Source organism: Mustela lutreola, chromosome 1 (genome assembly GCF_030435805.1).
Source record: "Mustela lutreola isolate mMusLut2 chromosome 1, mMusLut2.pri, whole genome shotgun sequence".
In the NCBI taxonomy this organism is placed as follows: domain Eukaryota; kingdom Metazoa; phylum Chordata; class Mammalia; order Carnivora; family Mustelidae; genus Mustela; species Mustela lutreola.
The window spans coordinates 219,989,606-220,017,044 of NC_081290.1; the positions used below are offsets into that span (position 1 = coordinate 219,989,606).

The following is a 27,439-nucleotide window of genomic DNA, read 5'->3' on the forward strand; positions in this document are numbered from 1 at the left end:
GGAGGTCTTTTTGGGTTAATGTATGTTAAAAAAAAAAAGTTGCTTAAAATAAATGGGGGGGGTGCCTTGGTGCCTCAGTGGGTTAAGCCTCTCTCTCCAGCCCAGGTCATGATCTCAGGGTCCTGGGATGAAGCCCTGCATCGGGCTCTCTGCTCAGCACGGAGCCTGCTGTTCTGCCTACTTGTGATCTCTCTCTCGTCAAATAAATAAAATCTTAAAAAAAATAATGAAAAATAATAAAATAAATAGGAATAGCCAGATAATGAGAGAATTTATAATGGCTTGCTTATAGCAACTTTTGAATAGTTTTAAGGGAAAAATACCTCTTGTTTTACATGGTGATTAAAAAAATCAGTCAAAAGGAAAGAAAAATTGGGGCACCTGGCGGTTCGGTCAGAAAAGCATGTGACTCTTGATCTCTTGATCTAGGTGTCATGAGTTTGAACCCCACCACGGGTATAGAGATGACGTGAATAAATGTAACTTTAAAAAAAGGGAAAGAAAAACTTACTATGGCATAAACAGGTTAAATATAGCGTGTACAATTACCAAAGCGTTATCTTTACATTTCTTAGTTTTCATGTGTGAATCTTTTGTTCATTCATTTTGCAGAGAACCCAGTGTGACAAAAATAGCATATCTAGTTGTACTAACAGATTGGTTTTTCCTGCAGCTGCAACTTTTTTTTTTTTTTTTTTTAATAAGATGGGCCTTTGCCTTTTTTTGTGGGTTCTGGAGGTAATGTAAGGTTCATCTGCCATGGTGAGAGATTGAACTTGTGTTCACAGTATCGGCCTGCCTCTGGAAGAGTGGCTACCAGATTTTCAGCTGTTATACCATGTTGCTCTTGTGTGTGTACCATGTCATCACGTGCTTGAAGAAATAAACACATCAGGGCTGTCCTTTCTGCCATTGATCATGGTATTCTCCAAAGGGTCTGGAATGTCCTTGTATACTGTGACTTAGCTCCTTTAGCTTCTTAGTTCTTTTATCAAAACCATTTGGATATCTTTATTTCTTTTTAATACTTTGAAAATGTACCTTTTTCTCCTCTTTCAAATTATCTCATCCTTGTAATTTTTCCCCCCAGTCCTTGTTACTTGTTTGAAACACTCTATGGTACGTGAATTTTCCCCCAGTTTTTACCTTCAAACCCAATTAATAAGTTGCTATAGGATTGGTATTTGCTGTGTGACAGGAGATGTGCTTAATGAGAGTTGTAAAATTATGAACTAATAGTTCTTTTATATGTTGATTGTGACTACCTATTCATATATAGTTCAGTTGCTGAATAATTTTGGAAGCATTCAGTTCTTTTCCTATCAACCTATTGAATATTGAGGCCCATCAGTACATATCAGACAATCTTATACATCTACAGTTTTAAAAAATGGAATCTGATTCTGTGGTGTTCTTTAACATGGCTTTGATTTAATGTGCCATGAATATTTTCCCGTTAGCCTTTTTTGCTGTTTGTTGGCCTCGTAGTGTTTCATTTTAAGACTGCTGTCTTTACCATTATTGAACATGTCCTTTTTCATTGTCACTTAGCTCCTTTAGCTTCAAAATACTTTATCAAAGCCACTGGGATATCTTTATTTCTTTTTAACACTTTGAAATGTATCCTTCTTTTTTCAAATTAACTCAGTTCTTATTGAGTAGTATGTATGTAGTATGTAAGTCTTTTCCTAGTTTTTACTTTCACATCCAGTTAGTAATTTGGTTAGATTTATTTCTTAAGGTATATGCCAGTCTTAAGAAGACCGTATTTCTAAATTAATTGTAATGGGGATTATATAAAAGTACAACCTTGTGTTTCACATGGAAGGACCCTGCAGACTATTAAGTTAAAATGGTAACATTTACATCTCAACCTTACACAAAAAAAAAATGAGTGGAGGAGTAACATTTAAGACTGTTTATTCCATTTCCTAGACATTTGACACTTACGGTAAGTGCTCTTTGTATAAAATTATTTTGGCATAAGTCTCATTTCAACTTGCAGTTTTTTTTTTTTTTAAGATTTTATTTATTTATTTGAGAGAAAGAACGAGAGAGTGAGAGCATGAGAGGAGGAGGGTCAGAGGGAGAGGCAGGCTGCCTGCCTAGCAGGGACCCAGATGTGGGATTCTATCCTAGGACTCCAGGATCCTGACTGAGCCACCCAGGCACCCTCACCTTCTGTGTTTTATAAATACTTTCAAATTTATGCTAAATGAGAAAAAAATGTTGCTGATACTTTTTTAAAAAGCAAAAGTTCAGAAACTTCTCCTCTACGGTTTCTTTTTCTTTCTTTCAAGGCTTTATTTATTTGACAGAGGGAGAGACAGTGAGAAAGGGAATTCAAGAAGCGGGAGAGGGAGAAGCATGCTCCCACTGAGCAGAGAACCCGATGTGGGACTTGATTTTAAGATCCTGGGGTCATGACAAGAGCCGAAGGCACATGCTAAATGACTCAGCCACCCAGCTGCCCCTCCTCTACTATTTCTTGACTACTGTTTTTGTTGCTGTTTCTTGATGAATAGTTGTTCCTACTGTTTGTACTCCTACCCAGGAAAGATTTCAAAGATCTGATCGGTGAAGCAACATTTGATGATCCATTTAATTTGTCTTCCAGATTGAGTGTATCTCTAATTTTCTAGATTGAAGAAATGAGTCCTGTTAATGAAATTGTATCTTTCATAAGCTTAGAGTACACATCATACTCAAGAGTAAAGAGCTCAAATCCTTTCTTCTAAGTCCAGGAACAAGATAAAGATGCAACTTCTATGCCACTTCTATTTCATGGTACTGGAAATATTACCTAGCGCAACTAGGCAAGAAAAAGAAATAAAAAGCATCCACCTTGGAAAGAAAGTAGTAAAATGGTCACTGTTTCCTGATGACATAATGTTATATAGAAGACCCTAAAGACTTCATCAAAAAACTGTTAACTAAAAAATGAAGTCAGTAAAATTGCAGGATAAAAACACACAAAAATCTGTTGCATTTCTTTGTAGTGGTAATTATCAGGAAAATAAAATAATCCCATTTATAGTTACCTCAAAAGGAAGAACATTTCTAGGAATAAACTTAAAGGAGATGAAAGACCTATATATTGAAATCCGCAGGGGTTACTAAAAGAATTTGAAGAGACAACTATAAAGGTACCCTGTGCTCATGGATTGGAAAAATTAATGTCGTTAAAATATCCATGCTGTTCAAAGCAATCTACAGATTCAGTGCAATTTCTACCAAAATTCCAGTGGGATTTTTTCAAAGAAGTAGAACGACTAATTCTAAAATTTTACAAAACAGCCAGACACACACACAGATAGCCAAAACAGTCTTGAAAGAACAAAACCGGACACATCACACACCCTCCCTCATTTTTAAATTATATTACAAGCTTATAGTAACTAACAGTGTGGTATTGTCATAAAAGAAGGCATATGGATCAATGGAACAGAAAGAGAGCCTATGAATAAACCTGAGTATATATGGTCAATTAATTTATGACAGAGGAGCCAAGAATATACACTTGGGAAGGAGTAGTCTCTTCAACAAATGGTTCTGGGAAAACTGGGCAGCCACGTGGAAAATAATGAAACCCAACCATTGTCTTAAACCATACATAAAAATGAGTTCAAAATGGATTAAAGACTTGAATGTAAGCCCTGAAACCATAAAAATCCTAGAAGAAAACATAGGTGGTAAATTTCCTGATACAGGTTTTGGTGGTAATTTTTTTGCATATGTGCTGCTGAAGCGAGCACAGTGATGATTTTTTTGAATCTGACACAAAAAGCAGAAGCAACAAAAGCAAAACTAAGTGGGATTACATCATAATAAAAGGCTTCTGCACAACAAACAAAACCATTAAATTGTAAAAGCACCCTACTGAATGGGGGAAGATATTTGCAGATCATACATTTGATAAGGGGTTAATATTTAAAATATATAAAGAACACATAAAACTCAGTAGCAAAAAACAGTCCACTTAAGAAAATGGCTGAAGATCTGAATAGATCCCCCCCCCCCCAAGAAAACAGAGAGATAGCCAACAGGAATGTAAAAAGGTGCTCAACATCATTAATCATCAGGGAAACACACAAATGGAAACCATAGTGAGATACCACCTTATGCCTTGTTAAAGTGGCCATTATCAAAAAGACAGATACCAAGTGGAGAAGAGGGAATCCTTGTGCAGTGTTGGTGGGAATGTAAACTAGTGTACCTACTGGGAAGAAAGTATGGAGATTCATCAAATTGAAAATAGAACTGTATGATCCAGCAGTTCAACTTTTGGGTAACTTGAAAAGATAAATGCAACCCTCATGTTCATTGCAGTATTATGTACGATTGCCAAGATATGGAAACATCGTAGCTGTCCATTGATGGGTGAATGCATATAGAGATTGTGGTATGTTTGCACAGTGGAATATTGTTCAGCCATTAAAAAGAATGAAATCTTGCCATGTACAACGACATGGATGGCTCTCCAAGGCATTGTGCTAAGTGAAATAAGTCAGGAAGACAAGCACCATGTTATGTCTTACATGAGGATATTAAAAAAGCTGATAGATACAGGGGACAGATTGGTGATTGCAAGAGGTGGGGAATGAAGGTGGTAGAAATGGATGAAGGGAGTTATTGGTAAAAAATGCAATTGATACAAAACAAATTTGGAGTCGTTTAAAATATTTGTTTATATATTCATATACATGGCATAGGTATATGTAATATATATAAAGGCACTGAAAAAAGAAAGAACAGTACTTAATTATTAGTATCTGTTGAGACTTTCTTAATGTATAGTTCCCAGAGCATTTAGCTAATCCTGAAAAGAGTCTTAAAATGATGTGGACATACATACATGCTGAAAAAGTATGTTTCAGGTGATCCTTTGGAAAGAGATTGTTTTGCATTTGGCTAAATGATTATGATACAGTGTGGGTTTTTTTGTCTTTGTTTTCATTTGTTTGTTTTTTTTAACTAATACTGTTTTTAGCCAAGTTTATTTATTAGAAAATCTACTTGGGTATCAGCATAGTTTTGATATATATAGTCCAGTGAATGCCTGTGTAGTTGGGAACTTGTTACCCTCAATATTCTGCTAATGGTGCATGCCTGACTTGCTGTGGAAGTGAACACGAAGTGGCTTAAGTTTCTAAAGTTGGTGAACTCTGCCTTGGGAGATGTGTATAGGCTTGTGTGCTATACTAAGAATAGGACTGTAAGATTAGTGAAGCCATCTGGTAATTGGTTACTCCTAAGTTTTTGAGATTTTGCTGGACATTTTCTGTGAAAAAAATTGTATGTTTCATTTTTGTTTTACATTGATTAGCTATTTAAGACTTGCACTGAATTGGCTAATTGGGTATTCACTTGCTATATATGTTTCCAAGCACTCTTTTCTTTTACAAAAATTTAAATCTGTTCATAAATCTGTCACTACTATAGTAGTGAGTTTCTGTGATGTGACCTTTTGGAAAGTCTTATTTGTGTTAATACAGGTAATGTTTACTTTGCCTCAGACATTGTTGGAGGAGGGCATATTAGATAATAAAAGTGGGAGTATTTTGTTTGTATAGTAGGGATTGGTTCCTTCCACTGTCTGGAAAAATGTTCTTATGTTTCTGTGGTAGGCCTGTTTTCTTCCTGCATGTATGTGCTAGAATCCTCATAACTTATCATTTATCCCTAATGCAAAGAACCTATATCCCATGTTTTAATTTTTTTTGGTGTCGGGGTTAGGAATTATTAATAATGTAATGTCAAGAAGGTATTTCAGTTTTTATATTTTTATGGTAAATAACTAAAAGAAAATCCAAAGTGTGTTTCCATTTAGAACCTTTTGATTGGTAAGGGAAATTTAATATCAAGTTTGTGGTTTATAAGAGCTGAGGTCTTCTGAATTGAGAATGGGAAAAGCAGTAGCTATCAAGATTCCCATGATATTTGTGTTTCTTGTTTGGAGTGATTTGCTTTTGGTTGGTTAGAGGTGGGATACATTTTCCTTCCTTTTGCTGGGGCTCAGACTTAGAAGCTTTTTCAAGCTGTTGTTGTAGTAGAGACATTGTGCTGAGGAAAAATTACTACCTAGAGAACTGCTTGAGTTAAAATACTATAAGGAAGTGTATTTTGTAGAGTTAGTGTTAACGATTCAGTGTTTCTTCTCCCAGGAATATTTGTATAACTTGGTTTTGTGTTTGGTCTACTGTGGGTTCATAATCTCAGCATGAATTCTTACTTCTTTTTGCTTTTTAATGTGAAGTACCATATTTTAGTTTCTGGACTTATCTTCAAGTTTTTATGTGCTCATTTCTAAAGTATACAGTAGTTTTCATAAACATTATTTTAAAAACCCTTTATTTTTTAGATCCTCTTCCACCTGAAATTTGAAAATTTTCACATGTAATGTGCTCAGGTTAGTTTTTTATTCTTTTGACAGTAGATTGTGCAGATAGTCAAAGATTGTTGGTTTTAGTCTACATAAAAAATACCATTTTGGATGCTTATTTAAAAAGTCATGCTAGGACTGTCATATACTTATTTAAATGAATATATTTATTCAAAAAGTATGAGTGATCACGGTACACAAGGCACTGTTTTGGACCTTTGAGGATGTAGTAGAGACAAAACAGAGCTTTGCCCACATGGAACTTAAATTTTAATTGAGAGAGAAAAACATTAAACAGATTAAGATGAGTTAGATGGTAAATGCAGACAGAGTGAGTAAGGGTGGATAGTGAGGGTTTAGAGGTAGAGAAGTGCCCTGAGGCTTTGTTATTTTGTATAATTACTCAGAAGAGTTCATCTGATAAGGTAACATTTTTGAAAAGATCTGTAAGAATAAAGTGTGGGAGCAAAAAGTGTAGATATTGGGAGAAGAGTATTCTAGGCAGAAGGAACAACAGGTGCTGAGCATTTGAGGTAAGAAGAGTTCTTGGCCTGTGGGAGGCATTGCAAAGGAGATGTCAGTGCAACAGAAGCAAAGTGATGCAGAGGGAGTGGATTACAAAGGCTTACTATAGTATTGGTAGAATATATATTCTAATGTTATATGTAAAATACTGTAGTTGTTGAAACTGTGATTTATACCTTTTGGTTCACTTAAGATCAGACTCTTTCTGACTAGTCTAGCAGTTTATTACCTCTGTGATGAAGAGAAATTGCTAACAAAAATGTTTGCAGTCTCCTTTTAAGGTCTCTCAAACTAGTTAGAAGGTAATGATTTGGAAGCAAATAATTACAGTGTAGAAGAATTCTATTATGTAGAATTATGTGCTAGCTTTAGTGACTGGAGGGCACGTTAGTATGTGAAGGGAAGACTTGATTCATTTTGAAGAATGAGCTTCAAGGGTGAAACAGCAAGGTATATCACAGAAAACTGGGAAGTGGTTTTGTGTTGGAAGCGAAGATTCAAGAAAGAATATTGACAAGGATGAAATGTATGCCATCTTGTAAATAGTAGGGATGTCATTGAGGTTAAGCACTGAAAGTGTTGTATTGTAGATCATTCTGTGGTCAGTTCAGAGATTGTTTGTAGGTGTGAGGTGGGTGAGACCCCAAATCAGTTATCATCAGATAAGAAGCAGTCAGTCCAGCATTTCTTTATGGGGACAGTTTTGGGAGGACCGTGTTTGTTTGTTTTTATTCATTTATTAAAGTAGCCTCTGTGCCCAATGTGGGGCTTGAACTCATGACCCTGAGATCAAGAGTCACATGCTCAGTCAGGTGAGCCAGCTAGGTGCCTCAATGGGTGGAACAGTTTTAAACTGTGAAGTGCTAATTGTGCATTGTAGGACAATTAATAATCTTCCTTGTCCTAGGTATTAAATGTTGGTAAAATCTCTCTGTGTTAATCTTCTTCCCTAATTTCTGAATACTTAGAGGATAGGTGGCTCCCCCTAGTTAAGAAATGAATAGAAATTAGGGACACCTAGGTGGCTCAGTCAGTGAAATATGGCTCCCTTAGCTCAGGTCATGATCTCAAAGAGTCCTGGGATTGACCTCCTGTCCTGTTCTCTGCTCAGGAGGGAGCCTGCTTCTCCCTCTCCCTCTGCCTGCCCCTCTACCTGCTTGTGCTCGCCTCAAATAAATAAAATCCTGCTTTCTCTCTCAAATAAATAAAATCCTAAAAAATTTTTTAAAAATCCCAAATAAATAGAATTTAAACTCTGGCTTGGGCGGTCATAGTTGGATAAGGAGGAACAGGTAGAATTGCTGGAGATTACAAGACTTGATTATCAATGGGCTCTAGGGAGTGTATATGAATACAGAGAGGTTTGGAGCATCAATAGTGTGACAATAAATTTTATGACAGTTTCAGTTTTGAAAACTAAAAAAAATCAAAAACAAAAAAACCAAGATTCTGAGGAGTGTAAAATGACTTCATGCTGTCAAGGGGGAGTAACTAAGAACTGAATAACTTATCTAGACAGTTTCTGGAAGGATATAGAAAAATGCAAGATACAGCAAGATAGAGGAAGAAAAAAACTAAGAATATAACTTAAAATTGAGTTCAGAACTTGACCAGTGTGTTTGAAATTTTAAAGGATTCAAAAGGAGCAAGACAAGTATGCCTTGGCCTCAGATTACTTTTTTTTTTTTTTTTTTTTAAGATTTTATTTATTTGATAGAGAGAAATCACAAGTAGATGGAGAGGCAGACAGAGAGAGAGAGGGGAAGCAGGCTCCCTGCTGAGCAGAGAGCCCGATGCGGGACTCGACCCCAGGACCCTGAGATCATGACCTGAGCCGAAGGCAGCGGCTTAACCCACTGAGCCACCCAGGTGCCCCCTCAGATTACTTTTTGAGGGGCAGAGAGAAAGCTTAGCATTGGAAATAAGGGTACATGATATATTTAATGCTATAGGACAGGTATGACATACTATTTAAGAAGAATCAGAGAGGGACGCCTGGGTGGCTCAATGGGTTAAAGCCTCTGCCTTCGGCTCAGGGCATGATCCCAGGGTCCTGGGATTGAGCCCCACTTTGGGCTCTCTGCTCAGCAGGGAGCCAGCTTCGCTCTCTCTCTCTCTGCCCACCTCTCTGTCTGCTTGTGATCTCTGTCTGTCAAATAAAATCTTAAAAAAAAAAAAAAAAAGAATCAGAGAAGGTAGAGATCAAGTTCTGTTTTTTATTATCAGAAACTGAACCATACACACCAAAATAAAAGTACTATTTAATTTTTGTTGCAAGTATGAATTGTGAAAGCCTTGTATCCTTGTATCATTTTTCTGTTCCGTGGGTATTCTATTTCTCGTGCTTTGTTCTTAAAGCACAGTTGGCCAGGGTTAACTGTTAACTGCTTATCTAAAATTCATTTGCTTATCAAACGTTACTTTGTATAATAATTGGGCTTGTTTGAACAGACAATTTTGAAAGATTGTAAGTAGATAAATGATCAGCACTACTTTGGTGTTTTCTTGCTATCAAGGCCAAGTTAGGTCACTTGAATTTTTACTTAATCATTATGTGCTGGAGAGTAAAAAGGCAGCACATGAATAACTTCAATTTCTTTCCCTTTATGGTAGTTACAGCTGAGATATATATATATATATATATATATATATATATATATATATATAATTTTTTTTTTACAATATCATTGAAATGTATTTACTGACATGAAACTTTAATGCCATGTACATGAGAAAGAGCAAGTAACAAAAATATGACAGGCAAGCACCTATAACCATTTATGCACAAATATATGCAAAGAAGGAAGTCTGGAAATATACCACAATAACAGTGATTATTTCTGGTAATAAGATCGCAGACAGCTTTTTAAAAATTTTGCCTCTTTTTTGCCTTTTATGCTCTTTCTACAATAAGCATATACTTCTTGAGTTTAAAAAAGTTGTTTCTTTTTTTTGTTTTTTTAAATTTTATTTTTTATTTTTTTAAAAGCATAAAATGTATTTTTATCCCCAGGGGTACAGGTCTGTGAATCGCCAGGTTTACACACTTCACAGCACTCACCCTCCCCAGTGTCCATAACCCCACCCCCCTCTCCCAACCACACTCCCCCCAGGAACCCTCAGTTTGTTTTGTGAGATTAAGAGTCACTTATGGTGCAATTGCACTATTGGGTATTTACCCTAAAGATACAAACGTAGTGATCCAAAGGGGCACATGTACTCGAATGTTTATAGCAGCAATGTCCACAATAGCCAAACTATGGAAAGAACCTAGATGTCCATCCACAGATGAATGGATCAAGAAGATGTGGTATATATACACAATGGAATACTATGCAGCCATCAAAAGAAATGAAATCTTGCCATTTGCGACAACATGGATGGAACTAGAGCGTATCATGCTTAGCGAAATAAGTCAAGCGGAGAAAGACAACTATCATATGATCTCCCTGATATGAGGAAGTGGTGATGCAACATGGGGGCTTAAGTGGGTACGAGAAGAATAAATGAAAGAAGATGGGATTGGGAGGGAGACAAACCATAAGTGACTCTTAATCTCACAAAACAAACTGAGGGTTGCTGGGGGGAGGGTGTTTGGGAGAAGGGGGTGGTATTATGGACATTGGGGAGGGTATGTGTTTTGGTGAGTGCTGTGAAGTGTGTAAACCTGGTGATTCACAGACCTGTACTCCTGGGGATAAAAATATATGTTTATAAAAAAAAAAAATTTTAGGGGGGAAAAAAAAAAAAGAGTCACTTATGGTTTGTCTCCCTCCCGATCCTATCTTCTTTCATTTATTCTTTTCCTACCACCCCAACTCCCCACGTTGCATCTTCACTTCCTCATATCAGGGAGATCATATGATAGTTGTCTTTCTCCGATTGACTTATTTCACTAAGCATGATACCCTCTAGTTCCATCCATGTCGCAAATGGCAAGATTTCATTTCTTTTGATGGCTGCATAGTATTCCTTTGTATATATATACCACATCTTCTTTATCCATTCATTTGTTGATGGACATCTAGGTTCTTTCCATAGTTTGGCTATTGTAGACATTGCTGCTATAAACATTCGGGTGCACATGCCCCTTCAGAGCACTACGTTTGTATCTTTAGGGTAAATACCCAGTGGTACAATTGCTGGGTCATAGGGTAGCTCTATTTTTAACTTTTTGAGGAACCTCCATGCTGTTTTCCAGAGTGGTTGCACCAGCTTGCATTCCCACCAACAGTGTAGGAGGGTTCTCCTTTCTCCGCATCCTCACCAGCATCTGTCATTTCCTGACTTATTAATTTTAGCCATTCTGACTGGTGTGAGGTGGTATCGCATTGTGGTTTTGATTTGTATTTCCCTGATGCTGAGTGATGTGGAGCACTTGTTCATGTGTCTGTTGGCCATCTGGATGTCTTCTTTGCAGAAATGTCTGTTCATGTCTTCTGCCCATTTCTTGATTGGATTATTTGTTCTAGGTGAGTTTGCTATGTTCTTTATAGATTTTGGACACTAGCCCTTTATCTGATATGTCATTTGCAAATATCTTCTCCCATTCTGTCGGTTGTCTTTTGGTTTTGTTAACTGTTTCCTTTGCTGTGCAAAAGCTTTTAATCTTGATGAAATCCCAATAGTTCATTTTTGCCCTTGCTTCCCTTCCTTTGGCGATGTTCCTAGGAAGACATTGCTGCAGCTGAGGTTGAAGAGGTTGTTGCCTGTGTTCTCCTCAAGGATTTTGATGGATTCCTTTCTCACGTTGAGGTCCTTCATCCATTTTGAGTCTATTTTCGTGTGTGGTGAAGGAAATGGTCCAATTTCATTTTTCTGCATGTGGCCGTCTAATTTTCCCAACACCATTTATTGAAGAGGCTGTCTTTTTTACATTGGACATTATTTCCTGCTATTGAAGATTAGTTGATCATACAGGTGAGGGTCTATTTCTGGGCTCTCTGGTCTGTTCCATTGATCTATTTGTCTGTTTTTGTGCCGGTACCATGTTGTCTTGGTGACAGCTTTGTAATAAAGCCTGAAGTCCGGAATTGTGATGCCACCAACTTTGGCTTTCTTTTTCAATATTCCTTTGGCTATTCAAGGTCTTTTCTGGTTCCATATAAATTTTAGAATTATTTGTTCCATTTCTTTGAAAAAAAAATGGGTGGGATTTTGATAGGGATTGCATTATATGTGTAGATTGCTTTAGGTAGCATAGACATATTTGTTTACAATATTTGTTCTTCCAATCCATGAGCATGGAATATTTTTCCATTTGTTTGTGTCTTCCTCAATTTCTTTCATGAGTACTTTGTAGTTTTCTGAGTATAGATTTTGTGCCTCTTTGGTTAGGTTTATCCCTAGGTATCTTATAGTTTTGGATGCAATTGTAAATGGGATTGACTCCTTAATTTCTTTTTCTTCTGTCTTGTTGTTGGTGTAGAGAAATGCAACTGATTTCTGTGCATTGATTTTATATCCTGACACTTTACTGAATTCCTGTACAAGTTCTAGCAGTTTTGGAGTGGAGTCTTTTGGGTTTTCCACACGTAGTATCAGATCATCTGTGACTTGTTTGACTTCTTCTTTGCTGATTTGGATGCCTTTAATTTCTTTTTGTTGTCTGATTGCTGAGGCTAGGACTTCTAGTACTATGTTGAATAGCAGTGGTGATGATGGACATCCCTGCCGTGTTCCTGACCTTAGCAGAAAAGCTTTCAGTTTTTCTCCATTGAGAATGATGTTTGCAGTGGGGTTTTCATAGATGGCTTTGATAATATTGAGGTATGTGCCCTCTATCCCTACACTTTGAAGAGTTTTGATCAGGAAGGGATGCTGTACTTTGTCAAATGCTTTTTCAGCATCTATTGAGAGTATCATATGGTTCTTGTTCTTTATTTTATTAATGTATTGTATCACATTGATTGATTTGCGGATGTTTACCACCTTTGCAGCCCTGGAATAAATCCCACTTGGTCATGGTGAATAATCCTTTTAATGTACTGTTGAATCCTATTGGCTAGTATTTTGGTGAGAATTTTCGCATCTATGTTCATCAAGGATATTGGTCTGTAGTTCTCTTTTTTGAGGGATCCTTGTCTGGTTTTGGGGTCAAGGTGATGCTGGCCTCATAAAATGAGTTTGGAAGTTTTCCTTCCATTTCTATTTTTTGGAACAGTTACAGGAGAATAGGAATTAGTATTTCTTTAAATGTTTGGTAGAATTCCCCCCGTGAAGCCATCTGGCCCTGGGCTTTTGTTTGTTTGGAGATTTTTGATGACTGTTTCAATCTCCTTACTGGTTATGGGTCTTTTCAGGTTTTCTCTTTCTTCCTGGTTCAGTTGTGGTAGTTTATATGTCTCTAGGAATGCATCCATTTCTTCCAGATTTGTTGGCGTAGAGTTGCTCATAGTATGTTCTTATAATTGTTTGTATTTCTTTGGTGTTAGTTGTGATCTCTCCTCTTTCATTCATGATTTTATTTATTTGGGTCCTTTCTCTTTTCTTTTTGATAAGTCTGGCCCGGAGTTTATCAATCTTATTAATTCTTTCAAAGAACCAGCTCCTAGTTTCGTTGATTTGTTCTGTTGTTTTTTTGGTTTCTATTTCATTGATTTCTGCTCTGATCTTTATGATTTCTCTTCTCCTGCTGGGTTTAGGCTTTCTTTCTTGTTCTTTCTCCAGCTCCTTTAGGTGTAGGGTTAGGTTGTGTATTCAAGACCTTGTTTCTTGTACCACTATATATTTTCCTTTCAGGACTGCCTTTGCTGTGCCCCACAGATTTTGAACCCTTGTGTTTTCATTATCATTTCTTTCCATGAATTTTTTCAATTCTTCTTTAATTTCCTGGGTGACCCATTCATTCTTTAGAAGGATGCTGTTTAGTCTCCATGTATTTGTGTTCTTTCCAGATTTCCTCTTGTGATTGAGTTCTAGCTTCAGAGCATTGTGGTCTGAAAATATACAGGGAATGATCCCAGTCTTTTGATACTGGTTGAGACCTGATTTAGAACCCAGGATGTGATCTATTCTGGAGAATGTTCCATGTGCTCTAGAGAAGAATGTGTATTCTGTTGCTTTGGGATGAAATGTTCTGAATATACCTGTGATGTCCCTCTGGTCCAGTGTGTCATTTATGGCCTTTATTTCCTTGTTGATCTTTTGCTTGGATGATCTGTCCATTTCACCGAGGGGAGTTTTAAAGTCCCCTACTATTATTGCATTATTGTTGAAGTGTTTCTTTGATTTTGTTATTAATTGGTTTATTTAGTTGGCTGCTCCCACGTTGGTGGCATAGATATTTAAAATTGTTAGATCATCTTGTTGGACAGACCCTTTGAGTATGATATTGTCCTTCCTCATCTCTTATTATAGTCTTTGGCTTAAAATCTAATTGATCTGATGTAAGGATTGCCTTACAATCCTTAAACCCAGCTTTCTTCTGATGTCCATTAGCATGGTAAATTATTCCCCCCACACACTTTAAATCTGGAAGTTTCTTTGGGTCTAAAATGAGTTTCTTGTAGGCAACGTACTGATTTTTTTTTTTAACCCATTCTGATACCCTTTGTCTTTTGATTGGGGCGGTTAGCCCATTAACATTCAGGGTAACTATTGAGAGAGATGAATTTAGTGCCATTGTATTGCCTGTAAGGTGACTGTTACTGTATATTGTCTCTGTTCCTTTCTGATCTACTACTTTTAGGCTCTCTCTTTGCTTAGAGGACCCCTTTCAGTATTTCCTGTAGAGCTGGTTTGGTGTTTGCAAATTCTTTCAGTTTTTGTTTGTCCTGGAAGCTTTTAATCTCTCCTTCTATTTTCAATGATAGCCTAGCTGGATATAGTATTCTTGGCTGAATGATTTTCTCGTTTAGTGCTCTGAATATATGCCAGCTCTTTCTGGCCTGCCAGGTCTCTGTGGATAAGTCTGCTGCCAATCTAATTTTTTTTTTTTTTTTTTTATAATATTGTATAGTTGATAACTTTTTTTTTTTAATTTTTTTTTTTTAAGATTTTATTTATTCATTTGACAGAGAGAGATCACAGTAGACAGAGAGGCAGGCAGAGAGAGAGAGAGGGAAGCAGGCTCCCCGCTGAGCAGAGAGCCTGATGCGGGACTCGATCCCAGGACCCTGAGATCATGACCTGAGCCGAAGGCAGCGGCTTAACCCACTGAGCCACCCAGGCGCCCCCAATCTAATATTTTTAACCATTGTATGTAACAGACTTCTTTTCCCAGGCTGCTTTCAGGATTTTCTCTTTGTCACTAAGACTTGTAAATTTTACTCTTAGGTGATGAGGTGTGGACCTATCTTGTTGTATATTGTTGAGGGGGGGGTTCTCTGCACCTCCTGGGTTTTGATGCTTGTTCCCTTTGCCATATTAGGGAAATTCTCTACAATAATTCTCTCCAATATACCTTCTGCTCTCTTCTTCTTCTGGAATCCCAATTATTCTAATGTTGGTTTGTCTTATATTGTCACTTATCTCTCTAATTCTCCCCTCAGGGTCCAGTAGCTGTTTGTCTCTCTTTTGTTCAGCTTCTTTATTCTCTGTCATTTGGTCTTCTATATCACTAATTCATTCTTCTGCCTCATTTATCCTAGCAGTAAGAGCCTCCATTTTTTATTGCACCTCATTAATAGCTTTTTAAATTTCAACTTGGTTAGATTTTAGTTCTTTTATTTCTCCAGAAAGGGCTTTTATCTCTCCAGAGAGGGTTTCTCTAATATCTTCCATGCCTTTTTCGAGCCTGGCTAAAACCTTGAGAATCGTCATTATGAACTCTATATCTGACATCTTACCAATGTCTGTATTGATTAGGTCCCTAGCCTTCAGTACTGCCTCTTGTTCTTTTTTTTGTGGTGAGTTTTTCTGCCTTGTCATTTTGTCCAGATAAGAGTATATGAAGGAGCAAATAAAATATTGAAAGGGTGGCAAAGACTTCAGAAAAATGTGCTTTAACCAAATCAGAAGACATCCCAAATCATGGGAGGGAGAAAGGGGATAAAAAGAAGTTCAGAAAAAAAAAAATAAATAAAATAAAAGAAGAAAACTAATAAAGACAAAATATAAAAAAGAAAAATTATATATATATTAGATAAACTAGTTAAAAAACGTTAAAAAAGAAAAGGGTAAATGTTAAAAAAAATTTAGCAGAAGAAAAAAAATTAAATTAAAAAAAATTAAATTAACTTTTAAGACTAAAGAATCGTGGGGAGAAAGCCATGGTGAGTTCCATGCTTTGCTTTCTCCTCCACTGGAATTCTGCTGCTCTCCTTGGTAGGTGAACTTTGTCTTGGCTGGATTTCTTGTTGATCTTCTGGGGGAGGGGCCTGTTGTAGTGATTCTCAAGTGTCTTTGCCCCAGACAGAATTGCACCACCCTTAATCAGGAGACTTTGTCCCCTGAACGCTTTCTGTAGAGTTCCAGAGGACGGGAATGAAAATGGCGGCCTCCCAGTCTCTAGCCGGAGGAGCCGAGAGCTTGGGTCCCCACTCCTCAGTGCGCCCTCAGAGAAAAAAGCCCAATCACTCCCGTCTCCCTGGCCTCTGCCATGCTCCAAGCTCACCCAGCCTGTGACTGGTTCAAGGTAAACCCGAGCTGAGAGCTCACTCCTTGGCTCTGTCTCTGTAGCCGACTTCCCCAGTTTAATACCTGTGAGCTCTGTGCCACTCAGACACCCCCAATCCTTCTGTGACCCAGTGGGACCTAGGGCCACGCTGGCCCCGCGTGGGCTTCACCCCGGTTTAGCCTCTGGAGCTGTGTCCCTCAGTGGAGCAGACTTTTGAAAGTCCTGATTTTGTGCTCCGTTGTTCCGCCGCTTGCCGGGAGGGCCCCCCTCCCCCCCGGTCTATTTTCCCGTCGCTTTGGATTAACTTCTCTGCAGGTCCTATCTTTCAGAAAGTGGTCGATTTTCTGTTTCTAGAATTGCTGTTCTTCCTCTCTTCGATCTCCTGTTGAATTTGTAGTTGTTTGCAATGGTTTGATAAGCTATCTAGCTGATCTCCTCCTACGTGATGTATTCTCAGCCTGCTACTTCTCTGCCATCTTCGATACTTGTATATTTTAAAACATACTTTAAAACAACTCATTTCTTGGTCTTCCTCTCTGTTCTCTAAATTGGATTGTATTTTTATTTTCTTCATTGAATTTGAAAATAATGTCTCTTGAGTACCTTGGAGGTAAAACTCTGAGGTCTGTTTAGAGCTGCCTCTCCCTCAGTTTTGGTGCTGAAACAATTGTGTTAGACTATTTTATAGTAATGCTCTCCTGTTTAAAACGTACAGTTGGAATGTACGGCGACGCCTGGGTGGCTCAGTTGGTTAAGCGGCTGCCTTCGGCTCAGGTCATGATCCCAGTGTCCTGGGATCGAGTCCCACATCGGGCTCCTTGCTTGGCAGGAGCCTGCTTCTCTCTCTGTCTCTGCCTGCCACTCTGTCTGCCTGTACGTGCTCTCGCTTGCACTCTCTCTCTTTCTCTCTCTCTGACAAATAAATAAATAAAATCTTTTTTTAAAAAATTGGAACGTACGTTGTTTTAACTGTTCAGAGTAATAGCAAATGAAGTTCCTGGATCATTTCTTACTTGGAAATCTATGCAGCAAAAACTTGTGTTAGTTTCCAGTTTTATTTGTTCGTATTAGCTAGTTGATACCAACTGGTGACTGAGCTAACGCAGTAAAACTGAAGGGAGAGAAGAATGAAAATTTATATAAACAAATTGAGATCCTGTCTACTCTCAGACCATGTATCTGCTCTGTGTTTTTAATAATGCAAACACAGCATTCTAGGGAGAATATTAATAAAGGTAGTTTGACCCTCAGCTTGTTCATGCTTCCATATATATGATTTAAGTTTTTTTTTTAATGGTAGGGATGAATAATCCTAGCATTGTAGTTCTGAAGGTTTATGAGCATTAACAGAATTGAAAGTTCTTCAAGAATTCAAGTTCTTTGAAATAGCTTCTTTTTTTTTTTTTTTTTAAAGATTTTATTTATTTATTTGACAGAGAGAAATCACAAGTAGTCAGAGAGGCAGGCAGAGAGAGAGAGAAGGAAGCAGGCTCCCTGCTGAGCAGAGAGCCTGATGCGGGACTCGATCCCAGGAACCTGAGATCATGACCTGAGCCGAAGGCAGCGGCTTAACCCACTGAGCCACCCAGGCGCCCTTGAAATAGCTTCTTTTGAGATAAATAGGATATTTGAGGATGAATTGCTCTCAGAGGAAGTTTGATTTACTTGATGTTACTGATCATTTATGTGACCCTAATCAGTATCCTCTTAACTTCTCAGTGGTCTCAATTGTTCTCCTAAGAGATTTTTTAATAACTTCTCCAGACTATCAGTGGTTGCTCCACTGGTAGGTTTTCCACTTGTTAGCATGCACATCTGAAATTAGAAGTAAATTAAAGCTAGAGATTAAACCTTTTGTTGTTGTTGTTGTTTAATTGCAGACTTAATTCAGTGCACAAATGAGATGAATGTGAACATCCCACAGTTGGCAGACAGTTTATTTGAAAGAACTACTAACAGTAGTTGGGTGGTGGTCTTCAAATCTCTCATTACAACTCATCATTTGATGGTGTATGGAAATGAGGTAAGCCATATTTTTAATTAACCATACTGCTGTGATGACAATTCAGCTTGATTCTCCCACTGAAATTTTAGGAACGACTTCAGCAACCAATAATAACAGGTTAAAAGGGCAAAGTGACTAGGCAGAAATGTAATTGTAGATTGTACAATTTGAGGAGATGGTCTGTAAGTTGGGAAGCGAAAGTGGGTCAAAGCACAGAGGACTTATAATAATGGGATCAAGAAACAGAGATTAATCTCTAAAGGTAGGTTCTTTAAGCAGCACTGGTCTTTGTAGACCTTATGTGTAGATCTTACGTCTTTTAGCTTTATTGTGGCTCAGATGTCTGTCTCATTTCATACAGTCTCTGGAACCACTTCACTTAGTTGAAAGCTATTATATTGAGGACTAAGATGGCATTTGCTGAGAGGGACTGTTTAAGGGTGCCTTAAGCAGAGGTGTGTCTTAAGTCTTCTTTGAAGTCTTCATTCCCCAAAAAGTTAACAAAAAGATGTGTAAGCTTTTGCATTTTAATGTTGGAGAGAAATGTCTTGTTTTCCGTGATAGCCTAGCAACAGATTTTTTAGTTCTTCTCTTAAATGGTTTCCTCAGCCCAGTATACTTACTTGTAAAGTTGAGTTAAAGCAAACATTTAAAATTATGTTAAAAGAATATTTTAATGCGTGTAGATAAATCTACATTTAGTATGCACTTTAGAAAAATGCAGCCCACTTGTTGCTGAGAGATGGCTTCTGGAGAAATGGGGAGGGACTTTAGTTATTGGTATTAGACTTCTAAGCATAATGACTTTCCAACATCCATCACTTTACTCATTTTGGGCTTTTCAGTGATAAAGCTCTGCTGCAGCTTTGGCAGATATCAGAAAGCATCACTGAAGTTCAGAATTAAAGCAAGAATTTACCTATTTCATTGCAGCAGATCTTACTGTATGTACATTTTGGTGTTCCCTTCTGGCCCTTGTCCAGGAGTTATTTTTTTATAGCTACAATCAAAATTTAGATAAAATATTACATTTAGCTTTTTTATATAACATGAAACCATAAGCTTTTCCATATTCTGTTTTTTTTTATATTTATCATTTTTAGTGACAACCTAATGGGTCACATATTCTATAATTTTCTTAACTTTCCCTTTCCTAGAAATTTTGCTTTCTGGTTATTATTATTTTTTAAGATTATATTTATTTATTTGATAGACAGAGATCACAAGGAGAGGAAGAGAGGCAGACAGGGAGGAAGGGAAGCAGGCTCCCTGCCGAGCAGAGAGCCCAATGTGGGGCTCGATCCCAGGACCCTGGGATCATGACCTGAGCCGAAGGCAGAGGCTTTAACCCACCAAGCCACCCAGGCGCCCCCAAAAGTTATTTCCAGACGTGTTAGCTGAAATATGATTGCTTAGTCAATAGACTCGATCATTTTTAGAACATATGCTACTCGGTTGCTTTCTATTTTATTATAACCAGTGTACAAAGTCAATCAAAATATTTGGATATACTAGCTTTAATATAACTTGAAGCATTTTGATCTTAACTAGGGTAATAGTTTCTGTTTTTGTTGATACTTTGTTTAAGATTATGATCATTCTGAAGAATTTCAGGCTTATTATATTTTTCACCTTTTTAAAAAATACTTATAGTTTATTCTTTAAAAAGTAAAAGCCACAAATACAACCAATTAGAATGCCAAATTAAGAGGAAAACTATTAATAATGGCTTTTAGAGACTGTAAAAAAGGTGAGAATATGGGGTGCCTGGGTGGCTCAGTGGGTTAAAGCCTCTGCCTTCAGCTCAGGTCATGATCCCAGGGTCCTGGGATCGAGCCCCACATCGGGCTCTCTGCTCAGCAGGGAGCCTGCTTCCTCCTCTCTCTCTGCCTGCCTCTCAGCCTACTTGTAATCTCTGCCTGTCAAATAAATTTAAAAAAAAAATCTTAAAAAAAAAAAAGTGAGAATATTAGAAGTAAAACCTTGACAAAGGCAAAGAAACAAAATTGACTGTCATTCCTTACATTTGACTGACAGGAGAAGAGAGATGATAGCGTTTCTGTGTGGTTTTTAGATAAACCCATGTTTAATTTCCCTTAAGCTAAGACAATGTTCTTCTCATTGACAGGTTTATTAGTCTTTGAGAAAGTATGCATATGATTTTACTGTGCTGTTGGTGTTGAGAATACTATCGGGAAAGGAGGAAACTGATCCCCTGTTCTGCCCCTGCCAGGGGACATTTGTCAAAACTGATGGGGATGGTCTTGGCACCCCTAGACAGAGGCCAAGGATGCTTCTAAATAATGCACAGGGCAAACTTCCCACAATAAAGAATTATCACTGCTGAGAGGTGATATTGTCTTAGTATTTTAGATTAATTTTAAAGTTAATATTTTCTTAGTATTTTGTTCAAGATTTTATTTTTTTACTTCCGATGGGGAATCCTGGCAGAGGGAGAAGCAGACTCTCCGCTGAGCAGGGAGACCCGTTCAGGACTGGATCCCAGACCCCTGGGATCATGATTTGAGCTGTAGGGAGACACTTAATCAACTGAGCCATCTGGGGACCATTTGTCTTGGGATATTTTAACACTTTCTTGCAACCAGTCATTTTAGGGTAAATGATGAAATGTGAGCCTTCAATTTACAAATTGTTTTTCAAAATCTTGGCTTGTTAGTTTGAGGTGAAGGCAGATAAACAAGATTAGGGGAGTGATGGTGTGTACCCTAATTGATTTAACCCTCTGCACACATTGAAAAAAAAAAAAAAAAGGAAATCCTAAGGAGAAGTGAAATTGAAAGGAATTAGCTATGTTAGAGGGTGTATAAAAAGGGAAGTTAAGGTTGTGTTCTGTGGTAAGTACTTTGGAGAGAATTTGGCAGAATTTTGAGATGACCTTTACACACATGCAGATTCAGCCATTCTACCCTAAGTTTATATCATGCTAAACTCCTATATGTTTGCACAGGGAGACCAATACAAAGATGCCTATGAAACATTGTTAATAATAGTGAAATTGGAAAGAACTTAAACATCCATGAAGAAATGAATACATAATGATATAGTAGATCACTTAAGTACTAGAACATTACTTTAAATGAGTGAACTAGATCTACATATATTAAATGGATAATTCTTGAGGAAAAGTTATTAAAAATTTTAAGCACATTGGAAAAGAATAAGTACGGTATGATTTTTCTGTAATTTTAAAATAGAAAAGAAAATCTGTACCTTGTATGGGTTAAATAGAAAAATTATAAAAATATGTGTTAGAGTGATAGATAACCTACTTCAGAAAAGTGATTGATTTTGAAGAGGAAAGGAAATGAGATAGAAGGAGTGCTTCAATAGACCCTTTAATGTTTTGTTTCTGTAAGACGATCTAAAGTAAATATAGCCTCGGTTTAATCTGGACAGTGGGTGAGGGGATATCTGTAATACTATTCTCTTGTCTTATTGTAAGTATTTCATTCTTAAAAATGTCATAAAAGTATGGAACATCAGGTAGCTGTTTAAAGATGCCACTTAAGTGTGATTAGCTATAGCTCTAATAATGCTGTAGTAAAGCCAGAATTGCTGATTCCAGGGTAAAAGTGCCTATTTCTTTTTATTTTGATGCTTATGCCAAAGCCATGAGCATTAGGCTTTAATAAATCCCTTTGTGCTAGTGACATATATGGATTATGTATTTAGGTTTGGTAACTTGTTAGTAGGACTGAGAATGAGAAATTTAAGTTAGATAAGCTTAACAATGTGTTAAACACATTCCCTTCCTCATTGTTGAATTAGAGGTTGTTAGATGACATTACCTTAATATGATATAATCATTTGTTTGTTTTCCAGCGCTTTATTCAGTATTTGGCTTCAAGAAACACGCTGTTTAACTTAAGCAATTTTTTGGATAAAAGTGGATTGCAAGGTAAAGACAACTTTTTCATTATAGAAAATCAACCCTGTATGATGACTACTGCAGAGTTGAACTCTGTCTTTTAGCTGTGGAGGAATCACATATTTTAGTGAAAGGTATAAGGAGGAAAAGACTGCCTTTTAATGTGATGATTACATTGACTTTAGTACTTGACACCTAGAACTGTAAGAAATAGAACTGGATAGTGGTTTCAGAGCATGGATTCTGGAATTTAACTGCCTGGCTTTTAGTTCCATCTTTACTACTAACCAACAGTGTGAATTTGAGCAACTTCACCTCTCTGGGTCTGTAGAGTCAGGAATAAAGATAGCACTTACTCTCTAGGGTTGTAAAGAGGCTTAATCTAGTTAATAAATGTAAAGTGCTTACAACAATGCCTGGCACACAGGAAACACTATGTAAGTATGAGATTTCATTGTTATTGTTGTTATTTTATGCTTTATTTTAAAAATGTAGCTGGGAATATTACATATTTTAGTAGCAAAGGTAAGTATGGTATGTTATTTGGATGAGTTACTCACTGATGATCACATTTGTTATTTATTCTACTTTTAATTTAGTAACTTGAGATTGCTATGTGCTCCATGCATGTTCTGTGTTACTGGTATCTGTTGTACTTAGCTCGAGAACTAGGCTGTTAACATTGTACACGGTCAAGTCTAGGTATGACATCATAAGGGACATACCATACGACTTGGGAATATTCAACAGTAGGGCTCAATCTGGGAAATGTCTTTGGAGAAGGGGAGATTTTTGGGGGGGCTTTGAAAGATGGACAAGGATGTGGGTTGGTTTAAGCAAAAGTACATAGATATACACAGATATGAAGGAGTATGGGATATTTAAGATTTGTAGAGCAAATGAATATGAATAGAATTTACAAGTGACGTATTGCAGGACATGTAGTAGCAGATGGCCTCCTTCAAGAAGCTGTTTGGGGCCAAAGTCAGACATGGAAGACTTTTATAGAGTTGGGGTTTTATAATGCAGTGAGAAACCATCAGAGTTTTTTGATTTGAGGAAGAAGGGGAGAGGGAGTGTGTGTTATAAAGAAATTGCCATAGGTCAGTACAGGTTGGATTAGAGTGATAAAGTCTTAAAGACATTGAGACTGTTCTGGTCCTTGTTCTGGTCACTAGTAGAAAGGTAGTAAGGACCAGAATAATGTGTCTTGTGGAGGTAACATCAATGGAATTTAGTGACTAGCAGTGTTTGGGCTAGGGACTGCCCAGTTCAATACTTGTTCACTTTGGGCAGATGGGAGTATTAATTAGAATGAATCAAATACCCTATCTTCCAGAGATTTTGGAAGGCCAGTAATCTCTACATAGGACTGAGTGTTACAAGACTGATTTTTCTTTAAGAGGAGTAGTACTCTCAGTAGTTAAGAATAAATTAGCAGTAGAATACCTTTTTCAAGTAAAACCTTAAATAGACACCAGAAATATGTAGCAGATAAAACTGGAGTTGGTCTCTTCTCAGGGATATGGAAGAAACTCTACTTGCTCGTATTTTTTATTCTGTTCCCCTTCATTCACTTCATTAGAAGTTAAGAATCTCTGGAAACCACTACTTTGCAAACCACTACTCAAAAGCAGAGTATATGCATTTGTCCAAATGGGGAATTTTTGGTGCCTTATTAGCTACTGATTTTCTACTTTCTTAAGATGGAAATTAAGCACTTCTAGTAATAAGGTTTTAGGACTTTTGTTCCTTTTATGTAGAGATCATTTTTTAGGCCTTTTATTTAAAGCTCCTGTTCTGTAGAGAAAGCCCAGAAAGTAAATAAAAGCATGTGATTCAGTGGTTTTGACCAATAATTTTTATTTCATATGTATTTTGTTGGGTGAAGTCTGTTATGTTATGTATGTGTGTGTGTGTGTGTATACATAGTATATATATTATGTATATATATGTGGGGGGTGTGTTTGTGTGTATGTATATATATACACATGCACACACTGGATGTTATACTGGGTGTGTATAAGTATAAATAAGCTTCTAGTGAGTTAAACACTGTACATCAAAGAGGTAGAAACTAAACACGGAATAAGAGTATTATGGGAACACAGTGTTCAGGGAAAGTGTCAGAAACTAAAAGAGGTAGGGAATATATGTAACACCTTATACAATACAGTAGTAGTTACAAGAATATATGAGGGCAGTCATTTCTTTTTTCCATTTTATTCATTGGTTTTTCTCCAGCAGCACTGAGTAGGCATTCAATAAATATTTGCTGAATAAATGAATTGGTAATGATGTTAAATCCAGTCACAGAAATGATACCTTTTGCTATTGTCTTTTAAAGTTGTAGAGATCATCAAATAAAGTGAAATCTATTAGATGAAGATGAGCTAAAATAAGATGGACCTGCTTTTTAATGAGTAGCAAAAGTTGTAGACTCCTTGAGCAAAGCAATAATTAAAATAAAAGTTGCTTTTTAAATAACATTGATTTGATCTTATGTTGCTGAAGTTTTCAAATCTCATGATTATGATAAAATCTTAGTGAAAGTTTTATCAAAAATATCCCTCTAGTTTCTTAAGCTTTAAACTTGCGTATTGCTGTTTCTTTCATTGTACTATGCAGTAATTTTATGCACTTCTTACAGATTGGCATATGTAAGTTTGGTTGTTACAAATAATACACAACTGAAGATTTCATAAGTATGAAAATTATAAAATTGCTAAATGATTTGAGGACAGGGGCTTATGGTCCCATAGGATGTTAAATTTGAATTATGAGGTTATCAAAGAGTATTTAAGAGAACACAGTTTTCCAGTTGTGGTAGGAATGTTGGTTAGAGGTAAAATAGAAATATTTATTAGTGAAATTGTAAGTGGAGGGAGGTTTTTCAAAGCCACATAGGACTTTCCTGACTTAAAACATGTGAGGTCTTAGAGATTTTAATGTGATACTACTATTAGTCACAATATACATCGTTAGATTGAGTTGGGATATCAAGATATTGTCATTGGATGAAATGAGTTGGTTTTCTAAGCAAATTGGGATTTCAGTAATTTGTTAAAACATTTTTTGTTTCTTACAGGGTATGACATGTCTACATTTATTAGGCGGTATAGTAGATATCTCAATGAAAAAGCAGTTTCATACAGACAAGTTGCATTTGATTTCACAAAAGTGAAAAGGGGGTGAGTTAAGCTTTCTTTCTTTTTTTTTTTTTAATATCTGGTGTATTTGGCTATTTTAAAATGTAAACCATAGAAATTATTAAGTTACAAATTGTGAAATGTTAGACCAGTTTTGAATGATGAATTTATATTTCTTTGAAGTACATCATAAGCTTTTTGTGCTACGATAACAGCTTTATTGAGATACGATTCACACAATCTAGAATTCACTCTTTTAAAGTATATAATTAAGTGGGTTTTAGTATATTACAAAGTTGTGCCACGTTACTGTCTAATCTCGGAACATTTCGTCATTTCTGGAAGAAGCCTCACACCCATTAGGAATCACTTCCCGTTTCCATCTTCCTTCAGACCCTGGCAGCTACAAATCTACTTTGTGTTTATGGATTTGCCTATTCTGGATATTTTATGTAAATGAAATCATATGTTACGTGGCCTTTTGAGTCTGGCTTTTCTCACCTAGCAAAATGTATTCAAGTTGTAGCATCCTTGTTGCAGTGTGGATTGCTACCTGATACAACCTGGTATATAGATTTTTCTTGGGGTATATGATAGATGAGCTTAGGAAAAAGCCACTAAAGGGGCACCTGGGTGGCTCAGTGGGTTAAAGCCTCTGCCTCTGACACAGGTCATGGTCCCAGGATCTTGGGATCAAGCCCCACATCAGTCTCTCTGCTCAGTGGGAAGCCTGCTTTTCCCTCCCTCTGCCTGCCTCTCTGCCTACTTGTGATCTCTGTCTGTCAAATTAATAAAATCTTAAAAAAAAAAAAAAAGTAAAAGCCAATAAAGACATTCTTTTCTTTCTTTCTTTTTTTTTTTTTTTTTTTTTTTTTTTTTTAGATTTTATTTATTTATTTGACAGAGAGAAATCACAAGTAGATGGAGAGGCAGGCAGAGAGAGAGAGGGAAGCAGGCTCCCTGCTGAGCAGAGAGCCCGATGCGGGACTTGATCCCAGGACCTTGAGATCATGACCTGTGCCGCAGGCAGCGGCTTAACCCACTGAGCCACCCAGGCGCCCCCAATAAAGACATTCTTAAGGGGCATTGGTGACCCTTATAGCTCTAAAGGACTGCCCTAAGGGGAATCTGGCGTCTGCAGAAATATTTTTATAAATGCCTTTCTGAATTTCCCTACTGCTCAAATCTCTAAGCAATTAATGTTTTCTTTAAATTGTTCTCTTGAAATGTTAAATTATTAGACTTCAATGGAAAATTTAATACAAATGTAGAAATAACTACTTGGTTATTTAACCATTAGTTTTTAAAGATTTTATTTATTTATTTGAGAGAGTGTGAGTGCAGGAACAGGGGGAGGAGCAGAGGGATAGGGAGATTAATCTCCAGCAGAATGCAGATCTGGTGAATGCAGATCCTGAAGTGGGGCTCAGTCCCACAACTGGGAGACCATGACCTGAGCCAAAGCAAGAGTCTGATGCCCGACTGAGCAACCCAGGCGCCTCAGCATTTTTATCTTTAAATTTTTAAAATTTTTATTTTTAAAAGATTTTATTTATTTGAGAGAGTTTGCCTGCACGTGCAGGATGGGGTCGGGGGCGAGAAGGGGTGGGAGGGAGGCAGAGGGAGAGAATACCAAGCAGATTCTGGGCTGAGCATGGAGCCTGACTCAGCTTGATCCCATGAGTGAGAGATCATGACCTGAGCTCAAACCAAGAGTCAGACCCTTAACGAACTGAGCCACCCTGGCGACTCTAGGCATATCTTATTTATTTATTTAATCTGTTTTATTTATTTATTTATTTATTTATTTATTTATTTATTTGTCAGAGAGATCGAGAGAGTACAGGGAGGCAGAGTGACAGGCAGAGGGAGAAGCAGGCTCCCTGAGGAGCAAGGAGCCTGATGTGGGATTCGATCCCAGGATGCTGGG

General features: G+C 37.2%; 1 protein-coding gene across 12 annotated transcripts in view; it reads left to right on the plus strand.

Annotated features, from left to right (window-relative positions):
- Positions 1-27,439, plus strand: part of PICALM (phosphatidylinositol binding clathrin assembly protein) — a 112,298-nt gene that overhangs the window by 24,508 nt on the left and 60,351 nt on the right. For all 12 annotated transcript variants that reach the window (XM_059187310.1, XM_059187293.1, XM_059187326.1 and 9 more), the window contains exons 2-4: positions 18,347-18,489; positions 22,315-22,390; positions 25,449-25,551. In XM_059187310.1, the coding sequence (XP_059043293.1) occupies positions 18,347-18,489; positions 22,315-22,390; positions 25,449-25,551 (322 nt within the window). The remainder of the gene's footprint in view (positions 1-18,346; positions 18,490-22,314; positions 22,391-25,448; positions 25,552-27,439) is intronic.